Genomic DNA, 20,813 nt, shown 5'->3' with positions numbered 1-20,813 from the left:
TTGAGAAATGTGCCTAATATGTTTGATCTTATTAATGTCCCGTCCCAAGCAAATAGTGTACATGCAGGTTATGCTGTTATTGCGTCTCTACCAATGTTGAGACTAAAACCTGCACCCATGGTGTTATAGTGAGATGACATGACACTAAAAGGCTTTACATATATACATAATTTACTGTATATTTCTGTCTATCTTTATTCATTCTCTCCAATACCCTAGAGTTATGGTATGGTCTTCTTTGTATACTGGACTGTCTCAGAAAATTAGAATACACAATATTCTAATTTTTTGAGACAGTCCTGTGTATATATACAGGACTGTCTCAGGAAATTAGAATATTGTGTATTCTAATTTCCTGAGACAGTCAGGAAATTAGAATATTGTGTATTCTAATTTCCTGAGACAGTCCTGTATATATACACAGGACTGTCTCAAAAAATTAGAATATTGTGTATTCTAATTTTCTGAGACAGTCCAGTACATACAAATACAATACAGTCAGGGGTGAAAGTGGCTAGAATTTCTTGCAGGAACTCCCTGACATGAAGGTCACAACGGAGCCCAAAATTGTGTTTATTTATTTATTTATTTTTAAACTAAAACTAACTACTAAAACTAAAAACTAAAACTACTGAAATGCAAAGAAAACTTTTGGCACAGTTATTTCGATAACACACACAAGAACTGATTTTCATTCAAAATTGTACTTTTTCAATGATTTGCAAAATAAAAGTTAACAAAAACAGCGATGACCCCAACCTCCATCTCCTAAATTTTATTTTCCCTCATTTCCTCACATACTAAATTCCAAATCTCAATTTTAACTACTTAAGAACATATGATGTGTATTAAAATTGAAGTTAATGTAAACATTTACTTTTGCTATCTTTTTTTTTTTTTTTAATAATAAAGATATTTACCAAGTAATATTATGCAGAGTGAAATGGAATATATTTTGAAGATCACGCAAACATTGACTTTTTTAAATCATAAGGAAATGAATAAGTAGCCTAACATAAATTAACAAATATAAGTCCAAAGTGCACATTGACAGCTAAGATGTTCTGAACCTCCTTATCAGAGCAAATAAAACTAAATATGATAAATAAGCCTCCTCAACTCTTTCCTTGCTCTTAAAGATTTAATCCATTTTCTGTTGCATTGCCCTTTTTTTGTCGCATCAATTCAACAAGCTTTTATTTATTCATTTATTTTTTGCTGTTCCAGAAAACATGCACATTTGAACCAATCAGAGCTAACTATCTCTGCTGATCACGTGTCAGTATGTCAGCCAATTGAATGGATAAATGAGTCCAGGCATTTTGCTTTGCTGCGTTTATTCGCACATTGACGTGACTCATCATCGTCAGACTCAGATAACTGCAACAGCTAGGGAAACTTCCATGCCATCCGTGGAATAAAGAAATAATAAATATCAGTGGAAACGGATTACGCTACACAAGCACTTTATTATGCTTGTTGTTAACACTTGTGTATGTAAATCTGATGTTGGTAGATTGTTTTCTTCTTGGAGATGAAATGCATGAATTGCAGCTTAGCATATTTTTTTCTTTTAACATAACGTTTTGACAGTTACCATCATATTTTTGGAATCAAAGCACCGTGTACCGGAACTGCGTTCTTGCCCAGAATCTTATACTGGAACTGCGTTCCTGACCGTTCTGGCCCACTTTCACCCCTGAATACAATACAATACAATACAATACAATACAATAATGTGTGTATATTCACTGTTCTGTATTGTTTAAGTGTTAAATATTGTTTGGGGGGCGGGGAGGCGGTTCCAAAATAAAGATCACATGGTCATTGATTTCAAGAACGAAACACTGCCCTCTCGCGCTGTCAGTGGGTATGGCAAAAATAAGAGCATATCGGGCGAAACCAATCACCCTGTGCGATGCAGACATCCTCTCACCGACCTCCAACCAACAAAGCGGTGAAAATGTACTAGTATAGAACACCTCAGTATGCTTGGGAAAATGGCAGTCTCGGTGTCAACGTGTCAGTGATATAGGCTGCAGTATATGTCGTTACCATTTACTTCCCCGGTAGCTAAAGAAAGTGGTGCAGTCCAATACTATAGAAGGCAAAACTGGGAAGGGGTTTGTTTTCAGCTAGAAACCAACGCGGGCAAAATTATCGACTGCGGCACCGAATTTTAACGAGGCCGTGGCTCTTAAATATCCGATTGCTTTTCTGTTGAGCAGTGTCTTTGCTCGCCATGGCTCTGTGCGCTGGTGTCGGAGCCATGGCTCTACCGAGCGAGCTAATCGTCCACATCTTCTCCTTTCTATCCGACCGAGACAAGCTCCGGGCCTCGGCCGTATGCTCGCGATGGAGGGAGTGTCTGTTCTATCCCGCCCTGTGGACCGAACTCAAACTACGGATAGGTGGCGGCAGCTCGAGCTCCGAGGAGACTTCGAGGTTGGAGTTCCTCATGAGGAAGTTTGGTGCTTCCGTGCGAGAACTGCAGCTGGAACTCACTCCCCCAGAAGTGATGGTCAGCTCCCGGAACAACGAGCCGTCCTGCACCAGAGTGGACTTACCTCCAGGTTCTGTCAACAACCCGCAACCGTCCAAGCGATGGAGGGACGCGATGGCTACTTACTTGGACCACGCGTTGTGTGTCTTCACCAACCTTCGCAACAACAGGTGACTTGCACACTTTGTTTTCTATTAACTCATTGACTGCCATAGACTGGAATAGACGTCCAATCCATTTGAAGTTGTGGGGTGGGGGGCGGCGAATGAACATTCAAATGATTTGGACGTCTATTGGTGATGAACTCGTTTCAATTAACAACAATTCACAGCAGAATGATAAAAAGAGCCTCGTGATTTGACGTCAATCATCCTTAATAGCAGGCAAGGAATTACATTGGTGAATGCTTTCAGTGGTATACACCCAAAAATACGTTTACCTTTTGACGCGAGGTTTTTAGCTAAAAGCAGCTGCGCCTTTAGCATGTTTACGTTAGCCTCGGAGTTATGTAATACAGTACTAGCAAACGGCCAACCTCGTCACATTTGTACTACGTGTATGATGAAAGTGCGATTCAGTAGCTTACTTGCTTTCCCGCAGCACTGCTTAAATTATTGTGAGGCCTTAACATGTTACATATGTGTTCTACAACCTGGCTGAATACTGCTGTTTAGAAGAGTGAACGGTATGACTTGTAATATCAGCAATGACGCACATGCAAAACATTCCATTTAGACAAGTTTCCTGAGAGAAACATGGGCGGCGCCATCTTTGACATTTTCTGCTACGGACTTCCGGTTTTGACAGAACAACATTAAGTGCGGTGGTGTTGACAAAGTTAAAACTGCAAAATCAAACCAGGGGAACCCAGGGAATCTCCAAAACTGGATTCAGCACGATGTAGATGGAGCTCCGGGACTTTATGTGTTGTGTGTTTGTTCTTATCACTTCGTTGATCGTTCATGGACAAAATGCTAACATTCTGTGCATCCTGTGAAGTGAAGATTGATACGCCGGACACTTGAGTGACCAAAATGAGGCTAAATTACAAAAAATATTACAGTTGCCAAATGCAGAAGGGCTGACACAGATTTTGTTGTTACAGGGAAATACTACAAGGTACCCAGATAGCAGGCAGACGTTGAAATGACGTTGAATCAACATTCCGCTATCAATCTTATACCATTGCATCAACACTGACACCTGATTTTTGCACCCTCGATTAATGATGTTCCAATGCTGAAATCCTTACAAAACCAAAATGTCATTTCAATTATTAATAATTAGAGGTGTGCGAAATTTCTGATTCTTAGATTATTCGCGATTCGGCCCTGAAAGATTCGAGAACGATTCACAAACATCCAAATTCCGATTATTGAAATATGTCAAGTAAAGCGGAAGTAAAACACACTCCGCGTGCCGCGCGGTCTTCGGGACGCAATGAGGAACGGAGCGAGAGTAGCTAAACATCATGCTTGTCATTACCCGGCCCCTCGGGTAATGCCAATGAATCAACTCACGGCTCTAGCTCAACTCATGCCGCAAGATAAAAAAAACAACAACATACCTGACTGCTGCCGACAGCTGCTACAAAGTACGTCCACATAATGGTACGGTAGCTATCATATTTATATAGGACTAGATGCATTATAGACTCGGTGGCGTTAGCAGCACATGTACAAAAAGCTAGATGAGAGTGTTAGTAACCGGCCGCCATCTTAAAACAGTAGACTTCCCTGCAAGGCTGTTGTAGCGAACCTTCCAAGCGAACTTAATTAACTTTTTATCTAAAATACTCCTAAATCGGTAAAATATTGACTTGAATATATCTTTAAAATAGTTTTAAAACTTTCACATGTGGAAAATAGACAAAAGGGAAATTATGGAATAACTGGAGCAATTTTAACAACTTTAACGGTTGATTCACAACATTAAATTAATTGAATGCAGTTTAAAGCTGCTGATACAGAATGGGGATTTGAGTATATTATTTGTTTTTAACTGTTAACTTGATACTGAAATAGTCGTTTATTTAAGCCTGCGAGGCTTTTTTTTTTATAACAGTTTTTGTAATTAATGTACAAAACATTAAAAGCAGCTAATAGCGGTCATCAATAATCGATTTGTAATCGAATCGTAGCCTCTGAATCGTAATCGAATCGTTAGGTGCCCAAAGATTCCCACCTCCATTAATAATATTGCAACAACGCTGAATCAGTAGCCACGTTTACGTGCTGACTTTTATTCATACCGATTCAAATCATTCCGAATGGAAATTTCACGTCAGCTGTTTACAGTTTACATGTCACTTCATCTATTCCGATCCAGCGTTTACATGTGTCTGCCTTTATTCCGAAAGGACGTTTGACAACTGCCGTCTGACATGCGCAGATTAATCAAAACAAAGCGTCACGTTGCAAAACATGGAGATCGATCGTCAGATCAGCTGCTGTTTTAACTTTTCGAGTGGAAACAAAACTTCAGAATGACACGCCGTTCATTTGAAAAGTTGTGTGGGTGCGCTGTGCTTGGAAGCCATGTTGCAAGTGACGTTACTTACGTCACCAAGTGACGTCATCACGTCAGTACGGAGCATGTGCAGAAAGAACGCAACCAGACACCATTCCGCTTCCCTGTTTACATGATATTATTTTACTTCTAATCGGTTTGGGAAAAGGAATATTCCACCCCTGTGAATCGGAATGAAATTCCATTCGGTTTGGGCCTGTTCATTCCGAATGAGGTGTTTATATGGAACACATTTATTCGGTTTGAACAAATATTCCGATTGTAATTGGAATATTTGGCTCCATGTAAACGTGGCAAATGTTATGTTTTCCTTCATTTTCAACAATGAAGCGATTAATTCTTCATTCATATCAAGGAATTCAAGCAGGTATCATGGGTTGGTTTAAAAACTTCAGTATTTTGTGTTGAAGCAAGTTCCTTAACCAATCTCAAACCAAATTAGGGCTACTTATGCATTGGAAAATAGCTTAGTTTGAGTAGTTTTCCAATTCCTGATGAAAAAAACGGAGAAACTGAGCTTTTTGTGAAAGCATACATTTCAAACATGACTTTGACTTATACACAGCTATTTTTTGCTTTAGTTACATCCCAAACATCTAAATAGTGTTTTCCATTTACAAAAAAGGATAACAAGACAAATATAGCTTTTGATAGCAAAGTAACAATTTATTTACACATAACTGAAAGATGACACTGTTCTGGCCGTGACAGCCGGATAAACTTTTCCCTCATCGCAGTCTCTCTCATAAAAATGAATTTTTTTGGAGTCTCTGCGGGCTCTGCTCGCGAGCAGCACGGACTCAAAGGCATCGTCCGCTGTACTATTGTTCCCGGTCGTTCTGCTCTGTTGTCCAGCGCCTGGCATCCCGGGCGTCCTACCGGTTGTTCTGCTCGGTCATCCGCCGCCTGGCATCCTTTCGGTTGTCCTCCGCCGGCGCCCGGCCGTGCGACTTGGCCTTTCGTTGCCGTTGAATCGGGTTGCGGGTCTTAACAAATGCGCTACTGCCCTCCAGTGGCCAGTTTTATTGCTTTAGAATGGATTTTCAGCTTTGTGCTTTGGAGCTAAATTTAATCACGACCCAGAGATGACTTCTTTGAAGGGGGAAAAAAAAACATAAAAGACTTATAAATACATCTTTGGGACACTGAAACAATTAAAAATAGAACGTATTTATACGTTTTTGGTAGCAAATGATTTAAGTATGGCTATCCTTAAATGAGGCGTTTCCAGTGGAGTTCGTTTCAACGTCACAGTCGGGTGTCATCGGTATTTGCAATGTTGATTCAATATCGTTTATTGTCTAAAATTTCAATGTCAACCATACTGATGATTTTGATGGAAAATCAACGTTTGTTCAGTGTCTGCTATCTGGGTATTGTTCATCTGGTTAGATTATAGTTATGGTTAGAGGTTAGATTTTGTGCCCGAACCCGAACCCGACCCGACCCGACATTCGGGCCCACAATTTAAGCATTCACGTTCGGGTCAGGTCGGGTCGGGCCGCCATGCCGGACTAATAAATTATTTTTTAAAAAATAAAAAAATTTAAAAATGGAGCGCAAGCACTCTGTATTGCGCTTTTGCTTGTGCGTGTGCACGAACGCCGTGGCGCCGGCCGCTTATCCTTCTTGTCCTCCCTCTCTACCGTTTGCGCACGGCCGAGGCGCCCCCCTCTCCTGTTCCCTCTCCTTGCCAGAGAAGCGCGTCCATGTGAGAACAATATCCCACACACTCAGAAATATGTTTAACAAACTTTCCCAGCGTTATTTCGTTGTGTGAATGCTTTGATAATTCTCAAAAAAATATGTAGATTATTTAAACATTAAGAAAACTTGCGTTTTTTTCTGCCAACTCGAAGAAATGAAAATAAATTGCTGCTGCTGCGTTTTTTCCGCGTCACTCAAAAAAAAAAAAAAAAAAAAAAAAAAAAAATGGAGAGCAGTCTCTCTGTATTGCGCTTTTGCTTGTGCGTGTGCACGAACGCCGTGGCGCCGGCCGCTTTTCCTTCTTGTCCTCCCCCTCTACCGTTTGCGCACGGCCGAGGCGCCCCCCTCTCCTGTTCCCTCTCCTTGTCAGAGAGGCGCGTCCATGTGAGAACAATATCCCACACACTCAGAAATATGTTTAACAAACTTTCCCAGCGTTATTTCGTTGTGTGAATGCTTTGATAATTCTAAAAAAAAATATGTAGATTATTTAAACATTAAGAAAATTTGCGTTTTTTTTCTGCCAACTCGAAGAAATGAAAATAAATTGCTGCTGCTGCGTTTTTTCCGCGTCACTCAAAAAAAAAAAAAAAAAAAAATCGGGTTTTTCGGGCTCGGGCCTGCAAATCTAGTTAAGTGATCGAGCTCGGGCCAGGTCGGGCCTCAATACCAGCGGGCCGTGTCGGGTCGGGCTGGATTTTTTAGGCCCGAACTAGGCTCTAGTTATGGTATTGTGAGCTAATCACACATTTACATATAAACTAGGGCTGTCAAACGATTAAAATTTTTAATCGAGTTAATTACAATTTAAAAATTAATTAATCGCAATTAATCGCAATTCAAAACATCTATAAAATATGCCATATTTTTCTGTAAATTATTGTTGGAATGGAAAGATAAGACACAAGATGGATATATACATTCAACATACGGTACATAAGGTACTATTTGTTTATTATAACAATAAATCAACAAGATGGCATTAACATTATTAACATTCTATTAAAGCGATCCATGGATAGAAAGACTTGTAGTTCTTAATAGAAAAATGTTGTACAAGTTAAAGAAATTTTATATTAAAACCAGTTAATTCTATCAGCATTTGAACTCATTGTTTATTTGTCATTTATTATTGTTATTTACGTGTTTATTTGTACTTTAATATATAATTTAAGTGTTCCAATATGTTTTTTTGTGAATTGATAAGCGTCATCAAAAATTTCATTGCTAAATTAGTAAACAAAAACCACAAAAAAAATTTTTTTTTTAATTATTAGATTAGTCGACTAATCGTAAAAATAGTCGGCTGACTAATCGGGAGAAAATTAGTCGTTTGGGACAGCCCTAATCGGAATAAAACTTGGACAACATGATTTTATTTAATTTAAAATGATTGGTGCATGTGCAAAACAGGTCAATAAATCACAAAATATTAACGAAGATGGAGCATAATTCGAGCCTTCCCTCATCAAAGTAGAATGCACGTAGTCTCGATATATGTCCAACATACAGTAAGTGTTGTTGTGAGGCACATCAAGTTGTCTTCCCTTGCCTACCAGTGTTTTCCACCTGTAAACAAACGAACAAAAACTGAAGACTCAAACAGAAATGCGTAAGTACCTCGGAAACTTGTCTATGCATTGTGAGCATGAGTAACCTACTTTCATCAATACCAGGTGGTGTCAAACTGGTCGTCCATTTAACAGATCCGGCCCACCACATCATTTTGTGTGGCCCACAAATCTAACTCACGTGAATCGACTAAAGTTTTTTTTTTTTTTTTTTTTTTTTTTTTTTTTTTTTTTGGTGCTAAAATAAACGAATTTTAAAGTGTTTTTGAAACGGAATTTTTACCACTTGTATTTCCTCATTTTTGTTCAATAAACTTTTAAATTAATAAAAGAAAAATGAAAAATATACATTTTTTTTTATAAAGGTAAAATTTGAAAATAGATTTAAATATAGTTTATATTTCCTGTTTCTCACTTTTTTTCTTAGGGAAATAAAAGTTGCTGGGGCTTGTTATTTTGGAGCTTAAAAAAGGGATTTGGAAAATCAAGTTTGAGTAGGAATGTCTCGTGATTTGGATGATGTGAAAGGATTGCATTTTCTTTAAGCATATCATACATACGGCACAGTGATTCTCATGTATGAAGTGTTATTGCTGGGCCCCTGCCAGTTCTTTCTGCCCGAGCACAAAAATGTCAAGGGCTTGAACCAGCAATGCAACAAATAGCAGCCACACAATGCCGTGTGTGGTTGAAAACCAATCAGCAATTTTCAAGGTAAAGGTTTGTGTAGGTAGCACAAAGATGGTCATCTGTAGTATGTTTACCATTCCCTCTATTCTGAATTTTAGATTACAATAAAAGTAGGCAAAATTATTGACACAGTAGGGCTGCAACTGTTTTTATCAATTTCAAGTTAAAAATGTCTTGTAATTATGACTCGATAATAAAAATCGTTGATTAATTCGAGAATCTTTTATTTTGTTTTTCACCACCAAAAAGTACAGCAATTTCATATACTCATTCCTGCTCTTTTATCTTAGTTTTAGGAGTTGTATAGGATTACTTTTCTGTACTGATGGGTTTCAGTTACTCAGCTTTTCCTTTTCTCTTTTCCAACATCTCAGGAACCTGCGAAAATTGCGTCTATATGGCGACACATGTGCTCTCCAACAGGAGGGGCTCTTAGACAACTCCAACCTACTCCAGATTCATGAGGGCCACAAGAAAATAAATGAGTAAGACCTTTGTCTTTCAGACCAAAGTATTTAAAGATATTGTAAGACTTTTTTTCTTCTTCTAAATACCAGCCCATTAATTTATTTTTTTTTTAAAGAATGTGCTAAAAATGTGCAAGGACAGAGTAGAATTTAGTGCTGAACTTTGAGTTACAAACCCACCTGTTATGTTTGTTATTTATTTCTGAGAATTTTATTCACCTTTCTGCCTGTTGTTTCTTTCCACTGCAGGATCCAACGGTTGTTCAGAGAGTTGTTGTCTCACAGCAGGCAGCTCCGATGGTTGTCCTGTAGCTTTATGCTTGGTCTGGTGACACCCTCCTCCTTAGCATGCCTATCGAATCCTTCCTCTGAGACCTTGCAGCATCTCAGCTTGCTGGATCACCAGCTTGGTACGTATGAAGGTGATTTTGAATTTTGTTTGTACACATGAAACAAATTTATAGTGCCGTTGAAATGTATCTTCTCCCTTGTCAAATTCTAATTTTTACCCTTATTATTTTGTAATAGTTCCTGAACTCTGGAAAAAATTAATCTCATTAGGAACGGTTACTGCAAAATTTTCCTCCCCTACAGGTCCATTCATCTCACCATCTGAGTTGGACCGTCTTTCTTCTCTTCACTCTCTGGCTCTTGATTACTCCGATCTGACATCTGAGCTCTGTGGCCTGTTGGCATCGCCCCACCGAACGCCACTGCATCGTCTTTCTCTGCTGCTAAATGGCACCACCCTGGAGGTCAAGTCATTAGAAGGGACAGCCACAGAAGATGATTGGAAGGCGCTGGTAAAGGAACAATCAAGTCCAACCCCGATGATTAGCGATGTATTTTGTAAGAAATGCTGGTTTATGGCATCAGATAATAGCATTACTCAAAGTTGCCTGTGCTTCACCAGGTACGTGTTAGTGCCAACCTGCGAGTGTACATCATGGTTGTGGAGGTCAGCAGCTCCGAGCTCCTTAGAGTGCTGAAGCCGAGCCTTCCACTGGAGCGCATCCACCTGGACAGTTACAACACACTTGTGACCGACGCAGCCCTGGAGCTTATTGCTCAGCAATACAACAAAACACTGACACACTTCATTTTACTGAGGGATGACCCAGAGTTCCCAGACCTCAATGTCAATCGCAATGAAGATCCATTGGTCCTCTTGGCTTGGAGATGTACTCAGTTGGCCGTTCTTGTAATTCACGGTACGTTCATGATTATCCGCTTCTTGAAGCAATATGCTTTGGAAAACACTTAACGAGTAACTCATTAAGTCATTTTTAGAGTATTGAGTGTAGGGATGTCCCAATCGCATATTTTTGCACCCGAGTCAGACACCTGATTTGAAATTCTGCCGATAAGAAGTCCCGATCCGACACGGAAAAAAGTTTTGTTTTTTTTTTTTACAAAAAAAAAGTTCCAAACATGCTACTGTCCCACCGTGCCATCTTCATAGTGTGAATTATTTTTTAACAAGAATAACATAGGAAAATGTTGGTCTTTATTAAATGCTTCATTGAGTGAGCCTACTCAAATCCACTCGCGCTTTGATGCTCACGCTGCTGAGAACAGCCTCTCACTTACACGATGAGTTGCCACAGCGCACTTATGCAAGTTTAGCTATGATTGACACATGTGTACCTTTGTTCGTAGCACTTCCAAGCCTGTCTGGCAAGATCAAAGCTACAAATGTGTCGATCATCGTTAACTTTAAGTACCAAAGAAGCTGGCCAGTTTGGCTGCACTGCATAGCAGAAGGGAGGGTGAGAGGCAGTGGCACTGTACGAGCATGAAGCAGGAAAACATGTTTTTTAAATTAAAAACCCGACCCTTTTTGCCCGATTCTGATCCTCTGAAAAATAGCGTGATCAGCCCAATTCCCAAACACGTGATCGGATCGGGAAATCTCTAATTGAGTGTTTTTTTTTTTTTTTTTTTTTTTGGTTGGTTCTTGGATCTTGGTTCTGCAAAATTGTTATTCTGGACACACTAACTGTTTTGGCAGTTTTTTTTTTTTTTTTGCAAATGAAAATGATGAGTTGCAGACAATACTAGTTTCTGTTAGTTTATTTGTTTAGTTTATGTATTTTATGTACATATTTGTTCTTTATCCAACATGTCTGCCCATGTCACATTGCAGGCTACACTGTGTGGTCTCACAACTTGGTAGCAATCTCTCGGCTGCGCGGAGCCAGTCTTCGTGTCCTGACTGTGTCTGATGAGAGCATCGAATTCCACCCGGACGAGCCACTGTATCTGCATGGTGATCCACTTCATAACCTGGTCAAAGAGGTCTCATTGGGCCTTGGTCGAGTGTGGCACCCATGTTTGGATTACAGTCTTGTTTTGATTGAGCACACCCACCACTTCCATCAAGAGCTGCATGCCTTCAGCCTGGGCATGTAGACAGGGATGTCCTGTCCTATAGACCAGAGCCTGAGCTGTGCCAAGACCAGGCCAGACCAATCAAGTACACATCATCTGACACCACACTCCACCATCTAAACTCAATCTTAACAAAGACAAATCATATACAATGTTTTTAGGAGTACTACAGATTCTATAAAAGAAGGCAGATAATTTTCGCAAGGCTTTTTTTGTTTTCTTTTGACTCCAGGCTACGCATTGAAACTGAAATTTAGAAATTCCAAACTAATTGGGAATAGCCTTCTGCATTTACAGTTATGCAGTAAGGTAAATACAAGATGTAAGTGTAATAACAAGTCATTACTAAATTGTCCTTTTAGGCACCACTTTGGCCTGATCTTGCCCACTGACTTAGACATATTCCTATAACTGGCTAATGTAATAAACTGCTGAGCCATTGGATAATGTTACTTTTATAAATTTCTTCATGTCCTGCTCAGGGGTAGAACAGCGCAGGACTGGCAGGATGTGTAATTAATGGATCTTAACAATTAGGTTTGCAAAATGCTTTGTGTGTAAATGTGTTCAGACACAAGCTATTAGCTTTAGTTTTCAAATTGTTATTTTATTTTACTTTTTCTTTTTTAACCTTTTTGTTTTGTCCATCTTACCTGCTCTTGCAGTTGTTAATGTACCGATCACTTCCTTATAAACACAATCTTTTATTAGTTTTGAAAAAAAAAATAACTTGGGCAACAAGAAAAAAAAAACCTTCACTCGTTGAATAGTTGATTTCTATGGCCAAATTTGTTGATAAGGAAATTGATGGACTTTAAAAGTACATGCAGCACACTTTCCACTCTATTTAGCAATGTTATTTTCCCAAATCCTCACTATTCATCACTGTAGGGAGCCTTGGCTTCCAGTGGGTGCTCATGGGAAAACCTTGTTTAACAAGTGAAGAGGGAGCCTCCCCACTTTTATACGCCATTGGTTATCACCTAACAGTTAATATTCACATTGAAATAATTTTCTTGGCTGTATCTCCTAGAGATCAAGACCTTCACGCTAAATAGTTCTATTAATGAATAGCAAAATTCAAAAGGTTACATAAGAACAAATTGCTTTGTGCTGTATGATTCCTTCTCCACATCAGTAAATGAGAAGTCTGGTTTAATCTGACATGATTATTGTAGAGTGAAAGTTTTTTCATGGCAGGGAAATGTTATTCCAACTTTGGAAAATTGGCAGTCTTCTGACATTTTGGAAAGCTAATTTTGTTCTGAATGGGACTTTGCCGTCCATTGGACAATCGGACAATTGTTTTGTGTGGTGAGGTTCAGGAAATGTTCCACTATAGCTTATTTTGTGATGGAACTCTGAGAAAATGAATGAAAACAACATTTGAGCGTAATAGGATTAACTCTTGTCTGAGGAGCGGAAAAAGGCACCTATAGCACCGCATAGTTTTGAGTGCTGTCATGGTGACAATTTTTCTGTTAGTCTCAGGTTAAGGTTTACAATTCCTTTGACTGGGAAAGTGGTGGAGATTGTTGAGTTGAAATTAGTGATTGTTTCCAATACCCTTTTCTTGGAGATGCTCTTTTTTCTTTGAAGTTCCTCTTGAGTCACAGTTGCCTTGGAGACTATCCCCTTTTGCTGGAAACGGTTATTTATTCTGCTGGTTATTTGGACATATAATAAAAACTCCACTTTGTTAGATATGTTAGTGAACCTAATCATACATTTGTTTTCAAAGAATTAGGTGAATAAATGTGGATGGAAGGCACATTTTTCTGACATCAGCAGTTGTGGAGTGTTGGTGAATCCATACCATGGGTGGACTACTTACTGGGTCACTTAATGTCTGAACTGAATGTAGTCCATTTTCAGGGCAATGAGGATCTAATGTGTGGTCCTTCCTCAGCCATGAAAGCATGGCAGTACTAATTAGTTGATACTTGTGCAATTGTATCAAGCCTGGCGTTGTACACGGAATTTACATATAAATATTTTGTACCCAAGCAACCCAAGAAAGACATTTTACTAGCAGGGATTTGCAGGCACAGTACGGTTTAATTGTGTTGGTCGGGTCAGTTACACTGCCCAGGTGTTTACATGAAGGCTTTTCCGGCATTTGGCCAGTTGGATGAAGGTCCATATCAAGGTGTGTTATGTTTACGTGGTGAATGAATGAAGCGCTCTTTTGGGGGGGTCATGACTAAAGTTTGCGAGACCTTGACTGTCAATAATTTGCTGGATGGTAATGGGACCATGATGGGTTAGCCATAATAATCTCTTGTTCTTGGTGTATATCTCAGGATTGTTGCACTTTGGGTAGCAGAATTTTTTTAAGGCTTTCTATGGCTTCTACATACAGTATGTACTCACAGCTTGCATGTACGGAAGTGAGCCCTAGCACAAGCAGCATAATGCATGCATACCAAAATATGTATTTTTGATTAGATCTCTACCCTCATCTTTTTTGTAACTTTTTGGCAGTTGTACTGCAATAAAGGATGAAATATGAAAGCTGTTCATACGTAAATAACTTAAAATTTTGAAGGTGGCTTAATTTCAAGAAATAATTTTATGGATTGAATTTGCACTTTGACCTGCCCCGGTATACAAGAAATTGATGTTACTGCTTTACTTGCAGTGTCATTACCAACAAAAGAGATACCCCAAACTTCTGTAATCATTGCAGTAGCGTGTTTGATTGGAGGAGCTTACTTATTATCTTCATTCTGTACCGCTTATTCTCACAAGGGTCGTGGGATTAATTGCGAAATTGATTCAATTGTATATGATTGCCGAGAACACCTGCAACACAACATATTTCTGCCACTGGCTAAATATTAAAATGAGTTGTCTCCATCTCAATTTCAACTTGCAACTCTCCTTTTCAAACATAATTTTGCCTAGTAGAAATTGATTGCGCGTATGTGACCAATCAAGTATGCTTAGCGTTTGTGTGCACGTAATATAGCGAGCTTACGCATGATTAGTCAACTTCGTATGCAGCAGGATGCGGGAAAAGAAGTCTGTGGTTCTCAGGGTATCATTTTGGTAGAGGACGAGAGATAAAAACAGTAGCTCAGGTCTCTAGTTTGCGCCTGAGACTAGCAGAGTAGTCCCAACTGTGAGTTCATTGCTGCCAAAGACCACAATGGAGAAAAAGTATGTAAATGCCATCTACATTCTATTTGAAGTGCCCGTATTGTCACGAACACTGGCAGCAGGCTGGTCCAGTAGTTTTGCTTTTATTGTTAACATTCTGCTCTTTTTCCATTCTGCCTTGTCTTTGTTGTGTTTCCTGATCACAAGCTTCTCCCTGTGGGACATCCTTTCTAATTTACTGGTTTTAACTTGTGAACTAGTCTGCAACATTTCAGCAGCTTTTAACTCATTGGCTGCCATTAAGAGCGATTACCATCAAATCCATTTGAGGTGGGAGGCTTTGCAGCGAAGTGCGAACGAAACAATGTTTCCATTTCAAATGGATGTTGACGTCTTCTAGTGATAAACTCATTTCAAGTCACAGCAGAGGAATGAAAAGAGCGCAAAGATTGGACGTTTATCATTGTCAGTGGCAATGAAAGCGTTGATAATAGAGGGGTAACAGGATTCCTGCCTTAGTTGTGTTGTTTTTCTACTGTTTCTATTTATTTTAATATGACGGAATCCAGTGGGGCTTTCTTAAGTATGGAGTGTTTTATGTTGTCTAATGTAATCCAGCACGATACTTCCTTCGTAGTGCTTATTATAGCATCTTTGTTCAGCTTGGGCAGATTTCTTCAGAGTTTTTTTCCTCGACTCTGTGACTGCAAAAAGTCAATGAATGTAAAAGTTGGAGAATAACGATTAAACCCTTTGTCCAGGCACGTGGTGAAGCTGGCCAGTATGAGATTAAATGGAGTTATTCTAAACATACCATTGATGTTCCTTAGCCAGGTTGGAACTGGAGGTTTTCCAGCCTCAAGGCCAGTGTGCCTGATCTGAAGCGTAGTTGATCAAGCCTATGACTTTGTCAAGTTTGTCGTAATCTGAGCTGAGAAGCTATTTGCTGCTAGAAATGTTAAAAATGTACCATTCCACATCTGGCGACTCTCAGGTCATCTGACTGACAAACAGGTAACCACAAGGTTTAGACTTTAGAGCCTGCATGGAAATTAAATACGATAGAGACATATTTAAACTATATAGATAAATATATTTTTACATATGTACACATGAACTGTTGTTTTGGAGGATGCATCTTATTCTGACTCGTCACACCAGAGAACCAGCTGGACTGAGCAGAGTGAAAGTGTGACAACATTTAGAGAGTTTCTTTATAATCTTAACACACATTGAAACTGTGTGTTTATGCAAGACTTGCCAGCTATATAAGGATATTTTGTGTCCGGAACACAAACCCTCATGTTTGGAAAGCAAAACAGACTAAGACTGCTGAAAGTGCCCATCTAAGTTTATGTCCACCCGACTTTAGGGAGCCTGTATTCATATTTATTCCAACTGTTGTTTTAGAGTTAGCATGCATCAATCAGGGTGATCTAGATTGTTCATTGGGGAGGGTGGGTTATGGTTTGGTTCTCCCCGTGCTTTATATTAAAGAAGCATTGCAGGGCAGGTTGGTCTGATGGGTAATTAAGCCACAGTCTGCTGCTAATTCTATCTCAAACACCTCAACAGCTCAATAAAGCCTACTGTGAGTACTGTAGCAAAATTACCATCTGGGCTTGTCTTAACCAGACCCCCGCGTACCGAGAGTTTGATTTAAGTGTCTCTTTTAACATATACTGGCGAAACGAGATGTCATGCCAGGGCTGTGGTGTTTGTGTGTGTGTGTGTGTGGGGGGGGGGGGGGTGTTAATTGTAGTACCAAAGCAACAGACAGCATCAGCCCAGCAACAGAGAGCGCAAACAACCAAACCACCCAGTTTACTTCCACTTAATTCATTGCGCCAATGTAATGCCAGTTCGTAGTGTTACCTCTCAGGATGTTTGCGATGTTTTGAAAACTGGGCTTGCTAAAGTTCCTCATTCTTCTAGATGGTTTTCTAATAGGCAGTGTTTGCATATCACAAGAGGAGCCTTGAAATACTTCGGGGGGGATTCTCCAACTGTGTAGACTGCTATAAGTACACGTAAAACCTGACTGGATTCTCATGAATACACTGTTTTTGTCATACACTGGATTTTCATTGCACTGGTTATGTTCAGTCTAGATATAGTCGCATCCACATTAAGAGCCTTAGAAGACATCACGGGTTCTCCTGTTTGACATAGCCATGTTTAACGGTCCAACAAGTTTCCCATTCTGTTTTTTTATGCCTTGTTTTATGCGTCTGCAGTGATGCACTTTCCATGCCGCCGGGGATACGAAGTGGTGCACTGGTTGTCGAATGCAAAACCGTCTAAGCTAGTGTTCACCAACAAAATGATTAGTGTAGTTCTTGAGTCCACCATGAGATGGTCCGCGGTCCGTGTCGAAAACTGTCTTGAATGCAATCTGTTACTGTGGCTCAGATGTTTCTGGGTTTCTTGTCAAGTCTGAAGAGCCAAAGCTTTATTTCAACAGGCAGGCGTGCAAGCCTCACAACTATGCAAGAGGAATGCATCTAATCCACACTCCTTGTTTTTTTTTTTTGTTGTTGTTGTTTCTTTTCCCCCCTCAATTCGGTCGTGCTGGAAAAACAAGGTCAGAATACGATAAGAACTTGCAATGTCGCTTGGCCTTATGATGAGTTGTGAAATCGTATCCTTTCCTGTATGACATTTTAAGATTCTGGTCAGCCAGCCCATCGGAAGGAGCGGTGACGGCAGGCTCACTCTTGGTCTCTGTGAGACTGGCTAGATGGCCCTAGTTTTATCGTGGTACGAATGTTGTGCATTTGTTTAAAATCAGGACAGTTTGCAATAACAGCAGTCTTACTAGTAGTGCTGACAGCGCCTGGCTGCGTCTCTAGAAAAACCACAAAGGAAGAGATATAAACTATATAAATAAATATATATCTATCAGCGTTCACAGTGCATATTTGTAGAGGTCTCAATAATTCTTTACTGTGGTATACTGTTGCATAAATAAATATCCGGGTGAATTTATGAGGTATGGTATGAAATCACCCAGACCTATAACATCAAGCATTGTGTTTTTCAAATATGGTTTCACATTTAATGTTGAATATTTTCACAGTTCCTGTGTGATTGTTTTTTTGTAAATGTGCACCATGACCGTGGCTTTTACATTTTATGTTTGCATGGAATATGTTGGTTCAAAAAACAGCGGGACCAGATTCCAATGTGTTAAATTTCTTTGCAATTATTTCCTATGTTAAATCCACCAATATGTTTTTGAGTTTTAAGCAGAGTATAAGATGGTTCAAGCTGCTAAAAAACAGGTTTTAAAAAGCTGAATCAAGGACTCGCCTGAAAAAAATTAAGCAGGTTTTGGGGAAAAAACATAACAGCTTTACAGATGAAGACTTTTCCTTAATATGTATCATTAAAATTGTTGTTTGCTTGATCGTAAAATCAATTTAAAAGTTTTGATTAGAATCTGTATTGGCTCAGTCTTCCTAATGTGGCATGTCCATGGTTCAGCTACACAACTGTCAGGTCTCATTTGCACAATGAGAACAGTATTGGTGGTACCCCAGTGACAATGGAGCGTTCATGCTAGTCCCCCGCACCCCACATACCTCCACAGAAAACATCTCAAAAATCAGTAAGCATTAGGGTAAAACCGGTTGAATGTTTTGAATCTTGTGTTGAATGAATGCTTCTTCTTTTAGTCGGTGAATAAAAGCATCAAAAATGTACTTTGCTTCCAATGCCTATTTATTTTTCTGACTGTTCTCTAAAGGGGTCTTTTATAGCACATGTAATCGCAAACTTGGTGAAGGGCTGCAGCTATTGATTATTCTAGTAGTCGATTAATCTATCAACTAGTTTGTCCAAATAATTGAGTAAGTGGATTAGGATCATTTAATTCTTATGCAGAATTTTAGGAGATGTAAAACAAATGCATGCTAAATTTGCACTTTCAAAACTGCATTAAATGCGAACACAAAATTCACGAGTGTTTCTTCAAACTATGCAGGATTGCACTTTCATTAAAAAATATACAGAACTAACCACAGATCTTCTGTGGATGTAGGCTTCCTCAAATCCTTCTGTCTCTTCATGAAATCCCAGACAGACTCGATGATGTTGAGATCAGGGCTCTGTGGGGGCCATACCATCACTTCCAGGACTTCTTGTTCTTCTTTACGCTGAAGATAGTTCTTAATGACATTGGCTGTATATTTGGGGTCGTTGTCATGCTGCAGAATAAATTTGGGGCCAATCATACGCCTTCCTGATGGTATTGCATGATGGATAAGTATCTGCCTGTATTTCTCAGCATTGAGGACACTATTAATCCTGACCAAATCTCCAACTCCGTTTGCAGAAATGCAGCCCCAAACTTGCAAGGAACCTCCACCATGCTTCACTGTTGCCTGCAGACACTCATTATTGTACCGCTCTCCAGCCCTTCGGCGAACAAACTGCCTTCTGCTTCAGCCAAATATTTCAAATTTTGACTCATCAGTCCAGAGCACCTGCTGCCATTTTTCTACACTCCAGTTCCTATGTTTTCGTGCATAGTCGAGTCGCTTGGCCTTGTTTCCATGTCGGAGGTATGGCTTTTTGGCTGCAACTCTTCCATGAAGACCACTTCTGGCCAGACTTCTCCGGACAGTAGATGGGTGTACCTGGGTCCCACTGGTTTCTGCCAGTTCTGAGCTGATGGCACTGCTGGTCATCTTCCGATTTCGAAGGGAAATAAGCTTGAGGTGTTTTTCATCTGCTGCACTAAGTTTCCTTGGACGACCACTGCGTCTACGATCCTCAACGTTGCCCGTTTCTTTGTGCTTCTTCAAAAGAGCTTGAACAGCACATCTTGAAATCCCAGTCTGCTTTGAAATCTTTGTCTGGGAGAGACCTTGCTGATGCAGTATAACTACCTTGTCTTGTTGCTGTGCTAAGTCTTGCCATGGTGTACGAACTGTGACATGACACTGTCTTCCACAACCTCACCTTGGTAGCAGAGTTTGGCTGTTCCTCACCCAGTTTTAAGCCTCCTACACAGCTGTTTCTGTTTCAGTTAATGACTGTGTTTCAACCTACATGTGACCAGTGTTGTTAATAACGGCGTTACAATATAACGGCGTTACTAACGGCGTTATTTTTTTCAGTAGTGGGTAATCTAATTAATTACTTTTCTCATCTTGGCAACGCCGTTACCGTTACTGAGGACGGAAAGGCATGCGTTACTATGCGTTACTATATTGGTCGAAAAGTCTGAGGGAGACGGACTCACCGAGACGACAGAGCAGATCAGGAGCGGGGAGGAGGCAAGAAAGTTATGACACCAAGCAAACGCGATGCTAGGTAGCTCCAATAATACATGTTGTAGCCGATAGCCGACAAACTACGCCCGCTTGTTATGGTAGATATGGTAGACATGGTAGATATCACATGTACTGTATATAGATATAACTAGATGCAAAATGACGGACATGGCTCTAAATGCGTTAGTAGACAGCCGCCATCTTAAAGCAGTGGGCTTTTTAGGACGGCTCTGTTGTAGAGAACCTTCCTAGCGAACCTAAGTAACTTTTTATCTAAAATACTTCTAAATCGGCAAAATCTTGACTTGAATCTATCTTTAAATGATTCAACAGTTTTCAAAACTTTCATATGTTGAAAGTAGAGAGAAGGGAACTAATGCAATAATGGGAGCAATTTTAACAACTTTTATCAGGTGATTCAGGGTAAAGGGTAAATTAGGGTAAAGAATTGGGCTCGGGCCAATTGTACCAAAAACCTCCACAAAAAACTTCACATAGTGTGGCCAATGTTTTTTTTTTTTTTTAAGGGGAAAAAAAAAAAAAGTAATTATCACCAATTACTTTGCCAAGTAAC

The 20,813-nt window shown here is 39.7% G+C and overlaps 1 protein-coding gene across 2 annotated transcripts; it reads left to right on the top strand.

The window, feature by feature from the left end:
• Positions 1-977: 977 nt before the first annotated feature.
• Positions 978-20,721, top strand: LOC130930935 (F-box only protein 33). 2 transcript variants are annotated; one of them, XM_057859280.1, is made up of 6 exons: positions 978-2,673; positions 9,375-9,485; positions 9,717-9,889; positions 10,062-10,270; positions 10,381-10,678; positions 11,614-20,721. In XM_057859280.1, exons 1-6 carry the CDS (start codon positions 2,243-2,245, stop codon positions 11,877-11,879), a joined length of 1,488 nt encoding a protein of 495 aa, XP_057715263.1. In that variant the 5' UTR covers positions 978-2,242; the 3' UTR covers positions 11,880-20,721. The 2 variants fall into 2 exon arrangements, with proteins under 2 accessions (XP_057715263.1, XP_057715264.1); XM_057859281.1 differs by having other exon boundaries at positions 986-2,673; positions 9,717-9,877; positions 11,614-20,718.
• Positions 20,722-20,813: the final 92 nt, after the last annotated feature.

This window comes from Corythoichthys intestinalis, chromosome 15 (assembly GCF_030265065.1).
Source record: "Corythoichthys intestinalis isolate RoL2023-P3 chromosome 15, ASM3026506v1, whole genome shotgun sequence".
In the NCBI taxonomy this organism is placed as follows: domain Eukaryota; kingdom Metazoa; phylum Chordata; class Actinopteri; order Syngnathiformes; family Syngnathidae; genus Corythoichthys; species Corythoichthys intestinalis.
The sequence above is the reverse complement of the archived record's forward strand: the minus strand, read 5'-3'. Positions and strand labels throughout refer to the sequence as shown.

Coding starts and splice junctions, on each gene's coding strand:
- LOC130930935 (XM_057859280.1), top strand. CDS start 2,243: ATGGCTCTGTGCGCTGGTGTCGGAGCCATGGCTCTACCGAGCGAGCTA. Junction 2,674..9,374: donor ACCAACCTTCGCAACAACAG/GTGACTTGCACA, acceptor CCAACATCTCAG/GAACCTGCGAAAATTGCGTC. Junction 10,271..10,380: donor AAGATGATTGGAAGGCGCTG/GTAAAGGAACAA, acceptor GTGCTTCACCAG/GTACGTGTTAGTGCCAACCT.